General features: G+C 35.5%; 1 protein-coding gene across 1 annotated transcript; it reads left to right on the top strand.

Annotated features, from left to right (window-relative positions):
* The first annotated feature begins 782 nt into the window (after window positions 1-782).
* LOC115922989 (retinol dehydrogenase 8-like) lies at window positions 783-10,473 on the top strand. Its single transcript, XM_030982913.1, has 6 exons — window positions 783-866; window positions 1,936-2,195; window positions 7,285-7,297; window positions 8,584-8,763; window positions 8,966-9,059; window positions 9,731-10,473. The coding sequence occupies exons 2-6, from the start codon at window positions 1,944-1,946 to the stop codon at window positions 10,050-10,052; spliced, it is 861 nt and encodes a 286-aa protein (XP_030838773.1). The 5' UTR covers window positions 783-866; window positions 1,936-1,943; the 3' UTR covers window positions 10,053-10,473.
* The last annotated feature ends 3,602 nt before the right edge of the window (window positions 10,474-14,075 follow it).

Raw genomic sequence — 14,075 nt, 5'->3', positions numbered from 1 at the left:
ATATAGATAGAGAAGGGGCGGGGGAGGGTGATGATTATAAAGGTGATGAAAGGTTTGTTCTGACTATATTACGCAATCTCCCCTTATTTGCTGTTCGCCGAAGATGGAGCCCCTCATTGTCCGCTGGATGATTTTTCGTAAATTTTAAAACATATTCGTTTTGTGCAATAGATGTACGAGTTCGAGAATCACGCAATATTTGAGTTATATCACGGTTGCAGTCTAAGCATGAGCAGATAAAGGTCATTGCAGAAGGAATTGTGAAATACACGGAAAAGAAATACTGGATAGTGCTCATGAAAGTTAAGTAATCATTATTCATTCATGCACAATCGGTGCACTCTATGAGGTGGAAGTATTTTTTTGAAAAGGGGAAACAAATGTTATTTATGTAGCACCTCTACCGCTGTAGGAGTGATTATTTCAAAATATACAAAGTGGGACATTTTTATGTTTTGAAGATATGTGGATATTCAGGGCCATTGCAGCCATGTGCTAACCGTGAAGTGGTCTATTGTGAACTAGGAACCGGCAAGGACAGGCCTGAAATCAGAATGCCCTACTATTTGAATGCCCTGCCCTATTGCCCCTAGTATCCTGTTTGAACTATTCAACACACGCAGACCGATAGCGGTCAAGGCTTTGGGTAGCATTGTTGTCGAAAATGAGGGTACGGTACGATGTTTATTCTTTATCAATGTGTAATACCTGTGTATTATAAACAGAGACCGGTCAATTGCATGCAGCCTACGCGATGAACGATGATCGCTTCTCATTCGGCCTGTACAGTAATTTACGACCTATTTATTTGAACGTGGAAGAAATTGTAGGATTGATCAGTAAAAGAGAAACCTCCATCATAACAGGTAGGTACATTATATATTACCGTACATAAACAATACCAAATACGGTTAATAACGAGATTTCATATTGTATGTGCATGTGGCAACCCATTGGCCGAATGCACAGTATGTACTGGGCGCTGTGTATCTCATAGACATTTCAATTCAATTTTTTTTTCAATTCAATTTCGGTTTATTAATATCAACATATACAATGTACAATGCAGTAGTCCAGGGACCAATAATGCAATGTTTACATAAAATGTGCATAAAAACAGGAATGATCATATAAATGTACAATAAAAATGATAAAAGATAAAGTTAAAATTATTACTCATACCTAAAGTTATATACATATATAAATAAATGATAATAGATGGATGATAATAAATGTTGAACCAGTTATTGCAAGTACAAATAATCTTTAAATTTAACAGCTATTTAAAAAAATATATATACATAATATATAGAGGGAGAGAGAGAGAGAGAGAGGAAATTATTATATTGCAATTGTTAACATGAGATCCATAGACTGAAAAATTATACATGCAGGTGTGTCTGTTGTGTGACAGGTAAGGTCAAATTATGTTGAATATAATTATTACATTAAGAATATATCATTAAAGCATTTCCGCGCATTTCCGCGCTTCTACCACACACAAACGTTATAATATGATTTTCCATTCACAATTAAATGGAGAATAAATAAGTTCTTTTACATGTCTATACAGATAAGTATATGGTTGCGCAGAATTTGTGTTAGTTTATATATTCCACGGTTTAGTCAGTTGAACATGCCTGACATTACATGATAGGCTTATGAATTAAATGATATTGAGAGACTATTGGTTGCGGAGAATCCTGGGTAGTCTATATTCCGCGGTTTCAGATCGAGAAGCCTGTTAAAAACGTTCTGTCACTACAACATAAACAATGTGAAGAATTCTTACTTTTAGGCCTCGTAATAAAGACTTCATTACGGGAAAACTGTGTATAAAAACAAAAGTTCTATTCCAATGATTTGTTTTTGAATAAGTCAAGTCTATGACTATTTGTTTCTTTTTTTTCCCCTGGTTATTTTCACGAAATCCAGTTTAAAACATGTCTCCTCAAATAGTGCTGATGACTGGCTGCTCGTCGGGTATCGGTCTCGCTACAGCTAAACGTCTCGCTCTGGACGCCGAACGGCGATACATCGTCATCGCTACTGTCATAGCGACATCGGAGAAAAGTGATCTGGAAACTGCCGTAGGGGACGCTCTCAACAAAACAATTTTCATCCAGGAGTTGGACGTCACAAAGGACGATGACATCACAGCTGTAGTGGATGGAACACTCAAAACGCATGGGAAAATTGTTCAGTTCAGTTCAGTTCATTTATTTTCCACAATAATAAAAGTACAAAGATGTACATTACATATAACAGATATATACATGTATATACAATAACAACAACAAATACCAAAACAAAATGTGAACATTTACAGTAACATTGATAAAGAGCATAAGTGATTGATTAAAGTGTAATGATATAGAACATGTTATTATTGCGGAGGGAGCCAACTGGAAGACAGGAAAATAGTCTTAAGTGCGTTGGCACCCATCATGATCAATTAAATATAATCTTAATACATTAAATAACAATTGAATAATTGCGTTAAAAAAAAAAAAAAAAAAAAAAGCAAAGTAAATTTGAATATAAAGAAAGAAAGGACGGGTTAAGAAGCTTTACTAACGTTGTAGTTGATTACGGTATGAATTTATCAAGTGTTTTTTTAGTTTGCGTTTGAAAGATTGGAGTGACACTGAGTTTTTTATTTCATTTGGTAAAGAACTCCACAGTTTTGGGCCGGTAAAAAATAAAGTAGATTTTGCATAGGATGTACGTATTTTGGGGAAATGAAAATCATTAGAAGACCGAGTTTGATAAGAATGAATACTTGCATTTATAGGAAATAGATCAGTAATATAACGAGGGAATAAGCGATTTTTACATTTATACATGAACATACCAGTTTGTAGCTTACAAATATCGGATAGGCTTAATACATTGAGCTTATGAAATAGCGGAGCAGAATGAGAGTTATACGAGGATTTTGATATCAGGCGAATGGCTTTTTTTTGTAGTTTAAAGACTCTATCAGAATATGACTTAGGACAGCCACCCCAATTTATATTACAGTATGATATGTGGGGTAGGAAAAGGGTATTGTAAATAGTAAGAAGAATTTTTTCGGGTAATAAATTGCGCAGGCGATATAGGATACCAACAACTTGAGAAATTTTAGAACAAACATCTCCTAAATGATATTTCCAAGACATGGATTCATCTATATGAACACCTAAAAATTTGGTATGATTTGTATGTAATAGTTGGGATTTGTCCATATGGATTCTTATATCATCAATATTATAATTCATATTGCTAAAAACCATATAGTTAGTTTTAGACATATTTATAACTAACTTATTACATTTTAACCACTGATATACATTCTGTAATTCTTTATTAAACGTGGTATTAATAAGGGGAATATCTTTATGGGTAAAAAAAATACTTGTATCGTCGGCAAACTGTATAAAACTTAGGACATTTGATGAACACTGAATATCATTTATGTAAATTAGAAATAATAATGGGCCGAGGATAGAACCCTGTGGAACCCCGCAAACAACATTGAGCATATTTGAGTCTGTAGAATTAATTGTAACATATTGTTTTCTATTGCTAAGATAATTTTCAATCCATTTATGGGGAACACCTCGTATGCCAATATGATATAATTTGTGCATTAAAATATTATGGTCTATTGTATCAAATGCTTTTGACATATCTAAAAATACACCGACTGTTGTTTTTTTAATTTCAATGGAATTTGTAATATCTTGAGTGAATTTTGTAATTGCTAATGATGTTGACAGACCCTCTCTAAATCCATATTGAGTGCTATTTAATAAGTTGTTGGAAGATAAAAAATTGGAAATTCTACTGAAAACACATTTTTCGATTATTTTTGAGAAAACAGTAAGTACAGAAATCGGTCTATAATTCGACATACATTCTTTTGACCCCGATTTAAAAACTGGTATAACTTTAGCTACTTTGAGATTATCTGGAACAAGACCTGTCGACATTGACATGTTAAAAATTTGACTCAATGGTTTACAAATAAACGGTATTACTTTCTTAACTACTTTTACATCTATGTGGTCGAAACCAGAAGAAGTATCATTTTTAAATTTGTCAACAATGGATATAATTTCACTTTCAACAATCGGTTGAAAAAATATTGAAGAAGAACAAGGATTTGAAAGATATTTGGAGAAATGTTTATTACATGTATCATGGGGATCATCCAGTTTCTTTTGTAAATTGGGGCCTATTGAAATGAAATATTTATTAAATTCGTTAGCCATTTCCCTTGGGTGAGATATGTCATTATTGTCATTTACAATTTTGGAAGGGATATTTTTTTTAATTTTAGTTCTATTTAAAACCGTATTAATTTCTTTCCAAGTAGCCTTGGAATTCCCTGTAACGGCACAAAATTTGGATTGAAAATATCGTTGTTTTGTTTTTTGTATTGCCTTTGTGCATTTGTTACGGAATGACTTGTAAATTCTTTCATCAATTACTGTTCGGCGTGATATAAATTTTTTGTATAAAGTTTGTCTTTTTTTACACATTTTTTTTAGTTCTTTTGTGAACCAAGCCTTGTTCTTCCGATTGTTCATATTTTTTGATTTTTTGAGAGGGAAACACTTGTCGTATATATATAGAAAAATATCCACAAAGTCTTTAAACATGTCATTTACATTTGTCACACGAAGATTCCAGTCAAAATCCCTTAAATGTCTACAAAATATTGCAATATTATAATCATTAACTACACGTTTAAAACTGTTTACATTGTCAGAGTTAGAAAATATACAACTTGGTGAAATAACGCTAAATATGGGCAAATGATCACTAATGTCTCCAAAGAGAATACCACTTTCCCTGACCGTATCAGGCTTATTTGTAAACATGTTGTCAATTAATGTAGCAGAATCTTTCGTTATGCGGGTGGGCTTATCAATAACTGGGTAAAATGAAAAAGAACAAAACATATCTATGAATTCATTATTGAAAAGATTGCCCTCAGACGATAAAAGATTTATATTATAGTCTCCAAAGAAATAACATGACATGGAACGTGGAATATGTTGGAGAGTATTTTGTAAAATATTCAAAAAATCATTAATTGGTTGACCAGGTGGTCTATATACACAGCCGATAATAACATTCTCATTGATTTTCAAAAATATAGCTTCACAATATTCATTGTTTATATTGAGATTATGCATTATACTGTAATTCAGATTATTCAAGATAAAAAAACCAACGCCACCACCGCGTCTATTTTCTCTTTCCTGACTGATAAAAGAGTAATTATTGAGTTGACATAGATTAGGATGTGATTTTTTCAACCATGTTTCCGACAAAGCAATAATACTAAATTGTCTATCAAAACCATTTAAATATAGAGATAGATTGTCAAAATTCTTCGTTAAACTACGACAATTTAGGTGTATAATTGATATATTTGTTTTACAATCAAATGCTGAAATACATTCATTAAATTTTCCAACTGTGAAATATGTAGATTCTCCAAAAATGTTTGTATTATTAGACATCACGAGATTCCGTCATGGTGTCGAGTAAACACACTTTTTACACATAGAATAGTGGAAATAGTAGAGCAACGTAAGAAAGAAATCATCATAAAACATATTACAGTAAACATATTGGCATTAGAAATTTATAAAAACAATTTACAATATTAAAAAAGAGAGATAAGATTCCAATAAACTGAAACTATAAATAAGAGCAGAGTAGTCCTGGAATGCATCAATATCATCATTACTCGTGTATATTATATTAATTCGAATATCAAAATATCCATTACCTAAAAAAACTGGAGCATGAAGGTATGGAGTTAATGTTTTGTATTAAAAAATATGTCAAATTAAGTCCAAGTCCTCTTCACAGGTGATGAGTTTTTTCATAGTCTTTCCCCCAGACGCAGGGAGTAGGGCAATGACCCTACCGTCTGACGTCCAGGCAGACAGAACCTTCGCACAGTCTTTTGTTTTTCGTAAGAGGGCAGCATTTGCCTTTGTCAGATCTTCGTCAATACCAAGTTTTTTTCCTTTGAGTTCGCGACGGTTTAGAATTATTGACCTCCGCATGCGATAGCTCACGAACTTCACAATTATAGGGCGTGGGCTGGGATCCTTGGAGTCCTTGGGATTGGGAGTGGCAGTGCGCGTTGACGATCGGGTTTTCACCCCTTCTTGAGCATTGGCCCCCTCCTTTTTCTTGAAAGAGATGCGATGCGAACGCTCAATGTCTCCATTGTTAATTGGGATCTTTAGTTTGTCGTTCACAATCTCTCGGATTAAGTCATCCGTGTTTTCGTTCGTAGATTCCGGCACACCATAGAAACGGAGGCAATTACGTCTAGAGTACTGTTCTTGTGCATTGAGTTCCCTTGTAAGAGTTTCCACTTTGTTTTGTTTTCTTTCTAGGTCTTTGTGAAAGTGATCGATATTTTTCGACAGAGAATCGACCTTGTTCTCCAAAACCATAATCCTTGCTTCATGGGCGTCGAGACGACCCATGATTAGGCCTATTTCCTTTTGTACGCCTTCACGCACTGCTTGGCGAATTGTTTTCAAGAAAAGCTCTCCTTTGATAAAGGAATTGATTGCATTTTCGGCAATGTTGTCGACATTGTTCGGTGTGATGGTAGATTGTGAGTACATGATAAAATGTAAAAAAACAGGTCGACCCCGTAGAAAATGGCGTGATAACAACCACGGAATTCAAATAAATCTTGTTTTATCAAACAGTTTTAATGTTGATGATGCGTGATGGTAATAACCAATATATAATTCAGTATTTATAAACTTCTCGTCGTTGAGCTTTGAAATGTTATCAGATCATAAATACAAAATACCTACTCACAAGTCCATCTCAAAGTTCCACATTTTCATTTCCAAGTGTTATTGATGCATTCCAGAATAACGTCTAAGAGCAATATATATTACAGCATGATGATAATGATGCTGACAATCGAAGAGGAACTGATCCAATAACGTAGTTCAATCGCGTGAGATATATATATACTCCTAACTGTATATCCGTATGTGGGACTAAGCACATTTGTGTATGTCACCCGATAGTTCAATGTCATCGCAGAGCGCTCAAAAACACTCAAAAGCACAACAGAATTCCAACACAAACTTCACCACCAGAATATATATGTGTTCCACATATATGTCTTATCTGTCTAGAAAGTAATTCAAGCTGTTTAAATGCCCATATGGGGGTATTTAAGGGCAGAGAAACTTGTTACAGCGTGAAAGAGTCGGATAGTTGAGTAGTTGTATGACATGTATTGACATCCTTAGTGAGTACACTTTTTCTTTGGCTAATATCAGTCCGTCATACTGGCCGTCAGGAGCGTATGAATGGTTTTGTAAGAGAGAATAATAAATAAAACAAGAGGAGGGGGGGGGGGGGATTCCGAAAATGACGTCATATTGAGCTAATTCTATTTGCTGTATACAATACCAAAATAATAAAACATACATCCTTATCCAATACTGATCGATTTATTTACCGTTAATGCTAACACTGATAACTCGTCTGTCAACAGATGTAAGTAAATCTTAGTTTATGACCAAAGTTCAAAGGGGATCGGTAATGTAATATCCAACATTAAGTCGGTTCACGTATAATTCGTGTTCTGTTATGACCGTTTTTGTTAAAGGAATAGTTGAGTTCTATTGCAGAGGGTGCTACAAAAAATATTTGTTTGTGAGATAATGAAAAACTGAGTGTCAAATCTGGAAGAACATAATACTTAAATGACAAAATCATCTTTGTTTGATCAAAATCGGTTCAGAGACGCTGAAATATTACAATTTATAATACTTGTGTACCGGGCCTCCACAAATATTAGATATTTTGAAAAATTCGAAAAAACCGTTGAAAAAACGAAATAACGACTTTTACGTCGTATTTCAGCCAATGCCGATGTTGGCTTTTTTGTTGGCATTTTCGTGTTGCTTATATTACCCACAATTAGCCGGCTTATGTATTGTTATTTTTAATTAAATAATGAATTAACGGTCACCGTGTTTTTGTTTTAAGTGGAGCTAAATTGGTATGATTGTATTGGCTAAATTCCACACATTTTGGGGTCTAAAATTACCTTCATAGCAATTTTAGGTTCTTAAAGGGCACTATAAATGTCATAGATAAGAATAAGAGCAATAACCATGCACTTTGAAGGCATTTGCGGTCTGAAAACAGAACTCAACTATCCCTTTAACTATTTTAACATTCTTTCTTTTTTATTTGAACCTCCCTTATTTCCCCCTTATTTGTCCTCTTCTTCTTCTTCTTCTTCTCCTTCTTTCCTATTCTCCATTTTTTCATATAACTATCCTAAAATACTATTCCTTTTGCTTTATATGATCTTTCTATATCCATTTATTCTTTTACTTCTTCTTCTTCTTCATCATCTTTTTCTCTTTCATCAAATATCTCTTCTCCTCTTCTGCCTACCCTTCTACATCATCTTCTTTTATTTCCTCTTCTCCTCCTTCCTCTAATATTTTGGCAATGTTATATTCTTCTTTTTTAATTTACCCTTTCCTTTCTTTTTTTCTTCTTCTTCGTCTCTCCAAGTCAATGTGGCTGGGATCGGTGTTGCTGACATTCCTGAACGAGTCCCGCGGGAACAGATCGAGACCATTTTTAGTGTGAATGTATTCGGGGCCATAAGACTCACTCAAGCCGTTCTACCTCAGATGAAACAGAGGAGAGCTGGAAAGATCATCACTATCTCGAGCACAGGTGGAAAATTAGGTCTGAAATACCTCCCAACTTTTTCATCTTTACAATTTCTAGCCTTTGTTCTCGAATAAATGATCTATCGTCCAGCTCACAGCTTGTGACTTACACAATTTCTATCGAGGTTTTTCGATTATAACTTTTAGAACTCCTCTGTATACCCATACCCAATTTTTCCAGAACCATCCTGATTATGTTTTTTTCACTACTTCCATAGGTTACCCGTATTTGGATATGTACTGCTCCACTAAATTTGCGCTCGAGGGTTTCTTTCAGAGTCTGGCGGTTTCGTTACGCTCATTCAATGTCAGGTAAGGATCCTTGAATATGATGTTTACTTTTGTTAAAGTTGGCAGAAGAAACATATCCTTCTTAAAGGGGGTGTAGCATTGCAAATACTGGTTAACGCCATCTACGACTTCTTTTGGACAATCGTTAGTAGACGAATGGACTCGCCTAACAGTCAGCGCGCTATATCGTTCGCGAAACAGACCTAAGTTCTCCTCACGTTTTGGTTTCGCGTATATTGCACGCACGTGAAAACTGCGGTCGCGTTGTCCGTAGTCGTATTTTACCCTCAAAGCGGTAGCCAAGAACATTGGTAAGGTCCACAAAGTTAACATAATACGTGGATTGATAAAGAAGACCATTGGGTTCTAATCACTATTTAATGGTCTTTCCAAGGTATGTTGTAATTATGCAAACACCTTCTAGTTCTACCTGAAGTTTCTCCCCTCATTGAGCATTTTCACTTCCTTGTCAAGATATAAGTAAAATAATATAGCATTCGAACAATACCAGATTAAAGCCTCACTCACGGCTCGTAGTATTTACTCATTTATTTTCACTAACGAAATACATTTATTACATACCAATGTCCTTCTAATATCCACCAGTCTGAATTAAATGGGGATACAATCATCATGATTTTGACACTTCGATAATTGTTTTGATTTTCATGTTTGGTTCGACCCCTCCTTAGAGTTTGCTTGGTTGAGCCTGGTGGGACTAATACCGGACTTACTACTGTCGTCAATAATTCCATCGACGCCAGACTTCAAGACGAGTCCATCGACGACATTGATCGACGTCAGCTTCAATGTTTAAGAGAGACGATTACGAAGAATGAGATTGCATGGCCAGACGATGTCGCTGATGCGATAACGACGGGGTGTTTGGACGTCGATGAACCCGTCCTCGGACATCTTCTACCAGAGGAGCTCCACGATGTCGTTAGGGCAGCGGCGGGCGACGTCACGGGGGAAACCGGCCAAGCTATTATGCAAAATTCAATAGGAAAGTAATAATTTGTTGAAATAATGACACTGCCCGTTTAAAAGTTATTCTGATTACATTCAAGGTCGGGTAATGGTGCTTTTTTTTTGGATAAAGCAAGATAATGGAATCTAAATTTGGACTTACTGGCATTCATTTTCATATATGTATCATGCAGCGAGGAAAGAAGTGGCCAACAGTTCCTTTAGACGATATGTTATTTGTTGAAATGATACACGACTCTGAGCAATATGGGGCCATACAACGTTCTCATGGTTCTAGCAGGTGATCTCGTCCTAGATTTCCATGCATGCTGTATGACGATGACCCCAGTTAACTTTCCTTGATTTGCTTTGCTCATTCTCCATCTATCATCTATCAAATCTGTTTTGTAAATATTACCAGTCTTCTTTAAAATGAATATTAAAATACATATTTTTTAAATTAAAATGATATTTCATCATTATTGTTCTTATTCTCTTTGTTTCAATGTGATAACATGATTTATAAAACAGAATCCTATGTCAAATTTCTATGTTGTGTTTTATGGACGAATAAAATGAACTACATTGTTTCCGCTAGTTTATAAAGAGGAATAGTCCAGAATCTAGCTAATCTAATCTTTTTCACCAACGGCCTCTATTTGCTGCAAGCGGATTTTTTTTGCGTGATCCCTAAACTTTAACGCCCGGCAGGGGATGGGAGAGAGATCGCGAAATAAAAATCCCACCTTACAGATTCTGGACCAAGTGAGGGAGAGAAAGAGAGGGAGGGAAAGAGAGAGAGAGAGAGTGGGGGAAAAGAGAGAGAGAGAGAGAGAGAGAGAGAGAAGGAAAAGACCTTTCTTCACGAACAAACAAAGTATACCTGACTGACGGATGATTGCCAAAAAAAAGAGATATAGAAAGTGTGAGAGAGAGAGAGAGAGAGAGAGAGAGAAAGAGAGGAGCAGAGAAGAAAACAAGGGAGAAAAGAGAGAGATATATATATAGGGAGAAATGAGAAATTGGGAGCAAATAAAATAAGAGAAAACAGAGACAAAGAAAAGGAGAGAGAGAAAGAGAGAGAGAGTAAAAAAGGGAAGATGAAAATAATTTTAAAAAGGCTTCGTGGGCGAGGGTGGGCTTAGAGCATGTAGGTGGCCAGATGGGTGTATGCGTGTGTATGTGTGCGCGCGCGTGTGTGTGTGTGATTGTTATATATTCTTCTCCTATCAGTTGATCAATTTCCCTGTCTCGATCTCTCCCTTCTATCTCCCTCTTTTCTATCTCGAATTCCTCATCCACTCCCTGTCCGTTTGTCTTCTGCCCCTTGCTACCCCCTCCCAACATACTTCCCCACAACTAACCCTCTCCAATTATACGAATAATATGAACCCACACTGATCTCTAACTATAACTGTTTATTTTATTGATATGTGTCAGGTTTTCCATATTCCACATGTTTACTCTGCATCCAAGTTCGATCTCTTTGGCAGCAGGCGTGAACCTGTTTATATAATGTATATAGATATATAGATATATAAAGGCGTTATTGGAAGGACATTTGGAGTGAAAAGTAATTGAGTCATTAAGTAGACATTGTCATTACAGGACAATTTGATGTCCTCTTAACATTGTTTACTTTATATTTCTCATAGAAGGTCATTTTTTGTATATATATACATATATATCGATCTCTATATCATTAGAGGGACATTTGAAGTGCAAATGAGTCATTAAGTAGACATTAGGGTTAGGGTTAGGAATTGTATGATGTCCACTTAATGTACCATGTAGGGTTATTCAAGTATTCAAGTATTCAATTTTATTTCACATCTCTTTAAAAAAACACATTAAAAGATATACAAACAAATCATTATTTAAAACAATATAAATACATACAATATAATTATATATCATACAAATAATGAATGGTTATGAGTTCAATAGTGCGAACATTTTCAACGAATGAAAATATTCGCACCATTGAACGAATGAAAAACATTCATTATTTGTTTTATACAACATCGAAGAAGATCTAATAGAACGTTAATCAACAAATTATGCTTTACTCCTTATATTAAAGAAAAATTCAAGTTGGATTCAAGCCTTCTCGATTACATTCAGATTGCCTTCGCGTCAGATACACGCAGGGATACGCGCGCGCACGGCAGAGAGGTACGCAGTCTGCATATAACCAAAAATGCACGGCGCATATAACCAAAAATGCACGACCGTGCAATATACCATCTATTGAATATCATGTGACCAACAATCCTCCAATCAAATGACAGGGATCCACGTAGGTGTTGTATAAATATATATATATACACTCTTATGAATATAATCGTGTTTTTTTTTTCGTCTTCTATTTGCATTAAGTGTAGATCAAAGGGTAAAAATATCGCCTACTTATACCCCATTCACAGTGGCCTCAAACACCGCGACAGCAGCGGGACTGTCCCGCTGCTGTCGCGGTGTTGTCTTCAGTGTGAAGGCTCGGACCCGTTATAAACTATCGCGGGATAACACCGCCTCGCGATAACGCCGCGACAAACTATCGCTAGGTTCGCCTAGCTACAGCAGCGGGACAGTCCCGCTGCTGTCGCGGTGTTTACTCAGTGTGAAGGCTCTCCGCTATAACACCGCGACAAACACGTGTGATTTGTTTACTTACCTATCACTGACCTCTTTTCTCCAGCAATGGGGAACATAAAGTGAAATAGAAATAAAGTAACCAGTGGATTCAAATTGATTTTATTATTATGTAGATATTATAATTATCCAAATAAAAATATTTCACACTTCAAAAAATTAAAATATTCTGACTGGAAGCAATAAAAATGCTATTTTTTTAAAAAGTAATATGATCGAGGATACAAAAAGCAACTTGACATGTTTACGCGCTGAAGTATTTCCGGTCATATCGGGGTCACTCGCGGGTCATGAGCCATGCATACACGTGTTTGTTACGGAGGTAATAAAAATCACCCGCTGCAGCGTGAATGGATACATGATATTTATCCCGCTGCTGCAGCGGGATAACTTTTCTACTGTGAATGCATTTGTAGCGGTGTTATGGCGGTGTCGCCGCTCCGCTACAACGCCGCTACAAATTTCAAAACCACTGTGAATGGGGTATTATTCACCCTTTTGGTATAAATACAATGATTTTCCAGTTTTAGTCATTATAAGAAAAAAATGAGAGAAAATGAGAATTAATGTCTTTCATCCTAACGTTGCATCTCAGATAGAGATTGCATTTAACAAATAATATTTGTAATGCCCATGAATATGATGGGCTTTTTCTTTAATCGAACATATTGAGTGAAATTGCACCGTATAGCAAAAATGTTTAAGTGATTTGCAATACCTAATATGTCATCATTCACTGGCTTAATAAGCATATCACTCACACCGCAAACGCAATCCAATTATATTTTCCTTTATGAAAAATAAACGTCGTTGTGGATATGTCTCCATATGGGCGCCGGGGACTAAGATCGATTTGATAAATCAATTACACTCGCATTCCAAGGTCCATTCTGAATTTCATCCACAGCATATAGCAATACGATAAACTGTGTTAGAATTTGCCAAGCGATTGTGTGGGAATATACATGATCACCCTAGAAGCCGCTAAAATAAATGAAAAAACCATTGCATTATTGCATAAGGTCACTATTTTACCATAGGATCGGGAAAATATCGACAATATTTAGCAGGTGAGTAGCGTTGTTGAGTTATGTGTGTGTACGCCAGTCAACCAGCCATCGTAATAATACAACGCGAAATGTCTCTGCTTCAAGATTAAATACAATGCAGACGAGTGTTAGGATAATAGTGTACAATTGTGAAGTAGTGACGATTTCGTAGAATTTGTAAATACGTTAAATGATTTTGCATTGCTTTTCTTTTAATGGTGACTTCAGCCATTGCAAAAAAGAGGAAAAAGGTATGAAATATTATTATACATTTAGAAAACTACTAGCGAGTGATGTAAATCATATGAATTTAGTAATAATAAATAATTTATAGTATTTCAGTGTTTCTATAACCCTATATAGGTAT

The sequence above is a fragment of the Strongylocentrotus purpuratus genome, unplaced genomic scaffold, assembly GCF_000002235.5.
Source record: "Strongylocentrotus purpuratus isolate Spur 01 unplaced genomic scaffold, Spur_5.0 spur5_scaffold_13, whole genome shotgun sequence".
In the NCBI taxonomy this organism is placed as follows: Eukaryota; Metazoa; Echinodermata; class Echinoidea; order Camarodonta; family Strongylocentrotidae; genus Strongylocentrotus; species Strongylocentrotus purpuratus.
This window is presented reverse-complemented; position numbering and strand designations above follow the sequence as displayed.